Source organism: Anopheles ziemanni, chromosome 2, assembly GCF_943734765.1.
Source record: "Anopheles ziemanni chromosome 2, idAnoZiCoDA_A2_x.2, whole genome shotgun sequence".
Taxonomy (NCBI): domain Eukaryota; kingdom Metazoa; phylum Arthropoda; class Insecta; order Diptera; family Culicidae; genus Anopheles; species Anopheles ziemanni.
The window spans coordinates 11033393-11042700 of record NC_080705.1 but is presented as its reverse complement, the minus strand read 5'-3'; the positions used below and the strand labels follow the sequence as shown (position 1 = coordinate 11042700).

The 9308-nt window shown below is 49.0% G+C and overlaps 1 protein-coding gene across 1 annotated transcript in view; it reads left to right on the top strand.

Annotated features, from left to right (window-relative positions):
- The first annotated feature begins 2033 nt into the window (after nt 1–2033).
- The window catches only part of LOC131281623 (zinc finger protein ZFAT), a 31331-nt gene continuing 24056 nt past the window's right edge, over nt 2034–9308 (top strand). Inside the window, exons 1-5 of the mRNA XM_058310966.1 lie at nt 2034–4297; nt 4787–5277; nt 6523–6862; nt 7766–8129; nt 8193–8239. Of these exons, the coding sequence (XP_058166949.1) occupies nt 2034–4297; nt 4787–5277; nt 6523–6862; nt 7766–8129; nt 8193–8239 (3506 nt within the window). The remainder of the gene's footprint in view (nt 4298–4786; nt 5278–6522; nt 6863–7765; nt 8130–8192; nt 8240–9308) is intronic.

Sequence of the window (9308 nt, the reverse complement as noted above, 5' to 3'; positions counted from 1 at the left end):
CGACTGACGCGACCTTCCGAAAGATGAAGCCGGCCGGAGAGTGAACGAGCTGCACACAAGGTCCTGGGGGTCGTTCGTCGAAAAGAGTTACTACCAATGTTTCAATAGAACCATTTGATAACGTGCACAGTCGAGGTGAAAAGTTTTGCAGATTGCATGTAAAATCCAATGTTTACTTTGTTTGTAACATCAATATAAAACCGTAATAATTTTGATTTGAAATCAATGAATTATTTGAGTGGACTCTTGGAAAATGAATACCGCAGAATTTATCTAAAATCACATGAAATTAAACGCAAATGTCTTACCTTTAATTTTCATCTTTAAAATAAATCTATCACTTTTCTAAAGCCTTTAAATGTCGTAATATCAATTTTGACCCATCTTCTAGTTCACATTCATTCTTTAAATAGTTTACTGATTATTTCGTGCAAGGTTATGGCAATTAAGGAAAATATGAGTTCACATTGACTGCATTTACTTCGTGCACCGGTGTAGTCCGCCCGGAATGAGCTGCTAAGTTTTGCCTAACAGCGCCGGGTCGGCATGTCTGTGTGTACATAAATTTGTGTAATAACCATGTGATATATCAAACAGAATTTATTCCAACAATTAGACAACAACTTTGGCCATTCATCAAAATAAGGATTTCAGTTTTATGACCATAACAAGCTCTAGATGGCAGTATAATCATCCTCCTCAGGGATCATAACATTCGGAAAAGCTTCCCTCCCTGGACGAGGGCGCTGGTCCGGGTAACAGGTAGTGGACCGGACGGCTGGCGGCTGGCCGATATACCAGTACGTTAAAAGATATCGCTTGTACGCTCGAGCCCTTCCCGTGGTGGTCATGGACAAACATACGTGAACATACTTTCACACACATACGAAGCCACTCCGTTCTTGTTTTCCATTTCGAGCGAACATTGTTCCGACGTGTAGTAACTTCGGTTGCTTCGCCTTCGTCATGTCCTCCGGAAGGTCCGTACGGGGTTTTCCTGGGCGACCTCCGCCAAACTCCCATCCACGTGTGTCGCTTTAATGCGACTCGTCCTTTTGTTGTTCCCCACGCCCCATGCCATTCCCACTCGGTGCCACTAGTCCAACGGTTGGGGTCTTGTCGTAAGAGTATCAACGCCGCTAAAATTCGACGGTACCTCAGGAGGCTCCTCTCGGGCTTCCCAAAACCTGGCCAACCTGGTACCACAGGTTGTAATGGATCCGTTTCCCCACAAGTATTCGCCGTTTCCATCGTGCCTTATCCGCCGCCATCAAACGGGTACCCGAAATGTTCGCCCCCGGAACCCTGGTCCCCTCCGATGCCGACACTTTTCTTACCTGACACGCCACCGTAGAGAGACTGGTTCGACTCGACTTCAACTTCTATCTTACCGAACCGTCATCGTCATGTTTTCCAACCAACTTCAGCAAGGAGAGGATACGGGAGACGATGCTTTATCTAGCTCAAAACAACGCTTCCGAACTTGCCGAACGCCCGGGAAGTTCAGGGTGCGGTATGTCCATAGTCCCGTGCGAGGTGGACGGGTTGCGAATTTGTTCTGCAGCACGCCACACTGCAGGGTGCAGTTCCCTCAAGAAACCGAGAGTGGGGACAATAAATGTTTTTACATGATATATTTATCAGAAAGTTCTTTATCACCTTCTCGGGAGGGTAACACACTCACACACGTTAGGCGAGTTGCTTTGTTGGACGAGCACGACACATGCCGGTAATCTACATGCATGCCCCCGTGTGCCCCCGGTGTGCCTTCATAATTATGAACCTTGGTCCGCTCGGAAAGTCATCCGCCATCTGCGGTCGGATCGGCACTCGCTGCACTTATCTCTCAAGGTAGGCCCCGGCTGGGGCTGTCACGCCGTATACGCCATCCGAGACCATCGTTCACCAGAGTGTGCCGGTTTCTTGAATGTACGCTTATGTCTAACGTTTGATTTACTTCCAGGTTCTTCGGTGGTGCGGTGTCAAAAGGCGCGACCGCAAGTCGGCGACCGTTTTGGGCCGTTCGGCAAACGATGCTGCACGAGGACGACAGCGAGCTGGATGACACACATCTCTGCATTAAGTGTGGCAGCACTGTGGTGGGAATTGAAAATTACATTAAACACCGCAAGGTAAGCTGCACCGGTAGTACCGGTGGCCAACCCAAGCCCGCGGACGATGAAGCTCCCGGTGGGGGAAGTGGTACCGTTCCCGGTGGTGGCGACGAGCCGATTGGCAACACCGATCAGCCAACGGTGGAACTACGCGCCGTCAGTACGCCATCGAGCAGCGGACCGACGTCGGCATCCTTTGGGACGCCGTTTGACTTTGGCGAACCAATCAAGGAACCGGAGCGGCACAAGAAAGTGCCGAGCTATGAGTATCACAACTACGAGCTGGATGTGACCCCGGCTCATCATGACGATCACCACAGGTCGGACGGTGCCAAAGCGCCCGACTTCAAGAACGAGGAAAACTTCGACTACGACCTCGGAGCGGATATGTTTTTTTGGTCGCTCGAGCTGCAGAGCATCATCAAGCAGAAGGCGGGAGGAAGTGTGGGACCAACGGCGACGGCCACGATGGCAGGGACTGGACCGAGCCCGGGTGGAAGTACGAGCGGAGTTGCTGGTTGCAGTCCTGCGTCAAAGATAGCACCGCAGCACAAGTCAAAAGCGAAGCCAAAGCTCCTTGTGATTCCTCCACCTCACGCCGAACCGGATCAGCAGCATCAGCATCAGCATCAGCAGCAACAGCAACATCATCATCAGCTACCGGACGACTGGCTGGCGACACCGAACGAGTCCGATAAGCTTATGAAAGCTGTCAGCGATATCAGCGGGCACAAAAAGGTGGAGCTGTATCCGATATTCCACCAGGAGTCGCCCGACCCATCGGATGACGACAGTGAACCGGCGGGTCCGGTAGACGAAGACGAGTACGATGCACCACCCCGCACGCACACCGGTGGCAAGTGGAAGCCAGAGAATCGACCCTCACCGAATGCGTTGCAACGTTCGACCCAATGGCGCCACTGGACACCGCCGGAACCGGTCGAGAAATCGCTCGACGCGAGAGAAGAGGACGAACTGGACAGCTTCAAGAGTTTCTCGCCACCTCCGGGACACACCCGGGGCAAGTGGGTGCCCGGGTCGAAGATCACACGGCTCGAGTACAAACCCGTCCACGAGCCGATGGCCCGGAGTAGCTACGAGGACAGCTTCTGGTGCAGCATATGCAATCGACGGCTGGCGTCGCGATTTGTGTACGTGCGACATCTCAAGTCGAACCTCCATCTCAAGCGGGCCCAGGAGGAAAGCGAACTCGAACGTGCCGTGCGGCCACTGTACGCGAACGAGCTTTCCGGCCGGGTGGCGAAACCGGAACCCTCTGGGAGTTCCTCGGGTCGTGTGGAAGAACCCGCTTCAGAGGTTTGCCCACCGACCGAATCACCGGGTAAGGGGAAAAGGAAGCGTAAGTGCTACTACACGAAGTGCACGGTTTGTAAGACGCGACTTCCGACGCACCTGCTCGGGAAGCACCTGATCTCCCGGTACCACTACCGCCGGATGCTAAACCACCCGGCTCAGTGTTTCGATGTCGTGCTCCGGAACATGCACCGCATCGTGCTGGAATCTCCATTCCAGTGTGCGCCTTGTAAATTTTACGCCAACAGTGAGCCGCACTTCATGGCTCACTGGAACTCGACCGAACACGAGGCCCGTGTGGCGTCCCCGAATGGGAAGTTCTGGTGTAGCTTCTGTAAGTTCGAGTGCGAGAGCAACTTCCAGATGACGGAGCATCTGCGTGGAGCGAACCACCGTGAGGTGATCGCCGTGATCAACCGCTCGGTGCCGATCATCATACGCAAGATCACGCGCATCCGGTGCGACTTCTGCGAGGAAGAGTTTCGCTACAATGCGGAACTGCGTCGCCATCAGCGTCACTGCACCGAGGCCAGCTTGGAAGCGATCGAAGAGGTGCGCACCCGGGTTCAAAACACGTTCCTCTGTGAGCTTTGTAACTCAACCTTTCCCAACCGAATCCGACTGCTCCAGCATGGACAGAAGCTGCACCGACTGGCGCACTATTACTGTTCCATTTGTGAGTGCTCGTTTGAGACGGCTCAGGAATCGGCCAGGCATCGGCGAACCTCGCGTCATAAGGTTTTGTCCGCCAGGAGAAGGAAGAAGACGAGTTTGGTGCGGAAAAGTTGTCCCGTCTGTAAGGAGGAGCTGGCGGACGTGCTCGAACTGAAGCAGCATATCGCCAACTGTCATCCAGAAGTGAAATATAGGTGAGACTCTGAATTTTATGTCACTTTAAACAACAATCAAATATTAGAAGGTTCTCTATATTTTGAGTTTTCAGTCTATTTCTTTAAAAAGAATATTACTGATGGAGAAATCTTTTGATTCTCTCAGAAGTTGTTTTGGTTTTGTTCTGGTGGTTCCATTTTCAAATCTCACTCTGAACATAAACTCCATGAATTGCTCTTAAAAATTCCCAGAATGATTCACATTCAATCATTAGTTGAAAATGCATTAGTCCTACACAGATTATCAATTTATGACCACATGTTGAAATATTTTTTTCTCTCTTGCTTTCTTTTTGCCCAAAACCTTATTCGAGTGTCGTTCCATGTCGACCAATTTCTCGCCTCATTTCACGAATCTTCGAATCCCTGAAAACTCCTGGCTACGAACGTACGCCAAGGAAGAGTCCTACTGCCCCGGCTCCATTTCCTGCAACTCACACGGTCCATCTTCTTCCCGTTTTCTTCCAGCTGTCCCCGGTGCGGCGAGTGTTTCGTCCTGGCGCAGGAACTGGGCAGACACGTACGTGACAAAAATTGTACATTTTTCAACCCCTCCCCATCGGTGGACGGACAGGAGACACCGTCAACGTCGCTACCGGGGCCACTCGTAGCGATGGATTCGGGTGGCCCGGTTTCGCCGGGTCCGTCTGCGACTCATCAGCGTCCACTTCTGGCCGTGGGCTCGTCGCAAACTTCACCGTCGTCGTCGTCGTCGTCGTCATCAGCAACCCGGGCGCATCTTCCGGGCACAAATTCAATTATCTCGAATGATTCAATTAAAGTAAATATGAATGATCGTAAACTAGGCAAGGAGGCACAGCTGTATTCGGCCACCGGCGTGGTACGGTCCGCGTCGGATCCGGACCAGGGGTCGATTGCGGTATCCGCATCGGCCCGAGGTGACAACGCGTCCGTACCGGGAGTGCTCCGGCAGGGCACAGCTGATGGGCCGGCGAAAGGTTGGTTCGGTGCACATAATTCACCCGTTTTTATTTTCCATCCCGAGCATCCCGGAAAGCGCACTGGCCTCGAAATGGAAATCAGCTCGGGCAAGAACAACTTTTCCTTCAACCCCTTCCGTGGCCGTGGCTGGTCCAGAACGAATGCTAGAATAGGGCGGCTAAATAATTGTACTGTCAGAAGTTTGCGTCATGGTGTGAGCGGCTTAAAACGATGATAAAAAAGTCCTATTTAGACCAGTTTAGTATTCACATACTCTGCAGTCTGAATTATATTTTAAAGTTTAACAAAATCCTTATCTTGAACAAATTTTAACACTCAATAGTTTAAAAGAAATCGATTAAAATTGAGTGATGATTGTTTTATGTTTCCCTCGATCATGTTTTTCATTCTGCACTTGAACGTTGTAAGTGTAAATTGTTTTACTGTTTCTACATTTAAATTTCGAGGTTGCTGAGCGATAAAGAATCCATAGAACTTCATCGATCAGTCTTAATATTAGTCCTATTCCTACGACATTTCACTTTGACGATCTTTTACATCCAACAATGTCAACAATCATACTTTATTTTTCTACTCTAGAGTTTTCATTTTCATTTGGAGTTATATAGTCCATACGAGCAGTACTTAACAACTCGGGGTTTGGTTTCATCTGGAACGTCTTTTCATATTGCTAAAGAATGCATTTATTTGTTTTTGCTAAGATTTTTAATTTGTTGCTTGTTTTCATTAAATACCCATTTCTATTATGTTTTTAGTATATGGATTTACCGATTTTGGAAAGGAAATTTTTATTAAGTTAGGTTTTGTCTTATAATGAGAGAAATACAAATAGTTACTTTATTTATTGTAGCAAAGCACAAAATGTCCTCTAGAATAACGTGGAATAACTTAGTAAAAAATATTTATGATCTAAATTCATAAATGGATTACTCGTTTGTTAACAGTTTATGTGATGGTCGTTTCTGAAATGTATAATAACGAAAACCTCCCTTGTCAAATCCTAGATGACAAGAGCTTCCAAGGAACTTTTTCCCCCAATTTGGTACATCACTACATCCCGAGTGGTGCGCCAACCAGAACACGCCCGTCACGCCCCACTGTTTACCTCACTTTGACATTATTTTTAAACGCGCTTTTCACAACATTTTTAAAACCCACTTTCTTTTCATTTCATGAACCGCCTGCGAACTGCGAAATCACGTCAAACCGCATCAAAAACGCCATTGCCACTGTGCAAACAGTTGATATGATGGAAAATTACTCACCCAGCCCACCGGCACCCAGCGCACTTCCGCCGTCCACCGTGCCACCGTATGGAATTAAATTGGACTCATCTGCGCCGGCCCCCGCCACCCCCGGCCGCATCAGCCCCCCAGGGTGCGAATCATCGACGGCGGTATCAAGTTCGGATTGCGATAATATTGTCGCCGTGCGCTCCGACCCGCAGGCGTCAGCAGAAATCTTTTTCGCACTGGCTAATAATGCGTCCGAGAATAATACTGTTTACGTTGATGAAATTGTTGGCACCATCGGCGAGGACGGTTCGGTCGTTTGCTGGCAGTGTAAAATATGCCCATTCAGGTATTTGTGGTTGTTGTTGGTGTTATGTATTTTTCGGGGGAGAGAGATTCGCTCGCACTTGCACCCACCGCCCCTCATACTGTCCAGTTGCCGCTCGGGCAGAGCTCAATTCAAAATACTCACACTCGGTCCGAGATGAATTTTCGGAGGCACAAATTTTCCGGCTCCCTTGCTTTGATTATGTGTCTGAATCTTGTTTTTTTTTGCTGTTGTTTTGCCATCGGGGTTTTCAGGAGCCCACAGCTTTCCCGAGCTTCCAGGAGGCTTTTCCGAAGCGTTCCCGCGTGCGGGCGGGAAAATGGACACCGGAAAGCGGGAGATGGCACTCGGCTCAGTGATTGTCCTTTTGCGTAGCAAATGAGCCGGATGGGTATCGGAGTGTGTTTACCTGTTTGCTTATTTGTTGCTGTCCTTGCTAATTTTCCCACTTTTTCTCCTCCGCCGCTTTTCGTCGCCCGGGGTTTTTCCCCGGAAAGTGAAGGCCTTTTCCCACTGCCGAGAAAGAACTCAAATATCAGCCATAGTGTGTGTGTGTGTATGTGTGATTGTGTGTACGGGCTTGATGTGCTTTGCGTCGCTGTGCGAACATGTCCATTTGCCGTATCCTTTTAGTGTCTGTACCCGGGGCCGTATCGGTTCGGGATCGACGGAACAGGAAACACACGCACGCAAACACGGTAAACAGGGTTTGGGGACCGTGTGGGGGAAGAGGAGGCCGATAGAACGAAGTGCCGGAACGTAGGCCTATCATGGATAAAACCGGGGCGGGAGGTTGTGCGGGCAAAATGGCGCTTTTTCAACCTTCATTAAAATTTTCTCATTTCATTTATTTCGTCCCCTACCTTGCCCACCCCCTCCTGCGCTGGGGTGTCCCTTTTCGCCCCTTTTCCTCCCCTCAAATAGCACGTCATCGAAGGCCGAATTTCTGTTTCACGAAATTTTGCACTCATCAAAGTTGGATGACAAAGCAAAGTCGTCCCAATCGGGCCCTCCGGACGAAGCTGGCCGCCCCCGGCCGAACCGCCCGCGCCCAAAGCTCACTTGCCCCCTGTGCGGGAAAGCGTTCTCGAAGGCGTCCCTCCGTTGCCACCTGCGCCAGCACACCGACGAGCGGCTCTTCCCCTGCCCGCTCTGCCCGATGGCTTTCACGCGGAAGGCCAATCTCAAAAATCACACCGATAACATTCACCACCAGCGGAAACCGGCAGCGAGTGCGACGGTGACGAGCGGCGGGGAGGCAGAGGGGGAGCTCCACATTCCAGCACCGGTGGAAAGTCCATCCAACCTCGACAGCTGTACCACCACCTCGACGGACCAACCCCAACCGAAGCAGGAGGGATCCGTTTGTACCACTTGCGGGAAAACGTTCGCCAATCGGTGAGTATAGTTTTTCGGTGTAATTGTTGTGCATGTTTTTCCTCCTCCTCCCTGGTGGTGGTGGCCTCAGCCTCGAACCGGACGCATTTTGCAGCTAATTTATGACCCGCTGGGAAATAATATCGAAATGGTTAAATATTTAGCAGTTTTCTTTCGGCGCGATTTCCATTCACAGCCGTTTCCGGGGAGGGGGAGGGGGAGGTGCGGAAGGGAGGGTTGATTCCGATGGAACGGTGCGGCCGGAAATGGACGACAATGGCGATGGTTGCGCCATCGCTAATGTGGCCCGCCCGGCCATTGTCATTGTCTTGAGAAAGGCAAAGGGCAAATTTATGGAAAGTTTGTATAGTTTTTCCCTTTCCTGCCGAAGGGAATGCAAATATGACCGGGTGAGAGTTCCGGCGGGTCGACCGGCGAAAGCTCGTTGCTACCATTAGATAAGTCTGTTATCGGAACCATGAGCACATATTTTGGGAGATTTTTTCAAATGCTTTTCTGTGTGGTTTGGTTCAAATAACTAATCTTATTTTTTGTAAGTTAGTAATTATTTGGATAGAAATGCAACAAAGGATATATTTTGAATATATTTTTGTTAGTGGAATTTTTATGTTCTAAATTCATAACTTTTACTTTAAAGTTTTTTTATTTTTTAACTTGAATGCTATTTTTATTTATATAATATAAATTTATTACTTTTTCGCTTTTTGAATATCTCTTTCTTTCTTGTTTTTAATTTGGATACCAAAGTGTTTTGATGCTGCAATTCTATAATTATTAGATAAATAAAAATAAATACACAACCTCTAGTACGACTTAAGCATGATAATTACTAAACCCAACCCAACACAGAATATTTCAAATTTGCTTACTAATAAAATGCTCTAGGTAAATCCTTAATGTATTCCGTGCGCCGCATTATGAAACGGTTTCCCCCACATGGAGTTCTGCTAAATTTTTCCATAAACTACCAGACATTGTGGCAATGACACAACCAATGCATAACTCTTCCATTTAAATTACCCCCACCGTGGTACATACAGCTGACGGATGAATGTCTGGGAGGAGACTC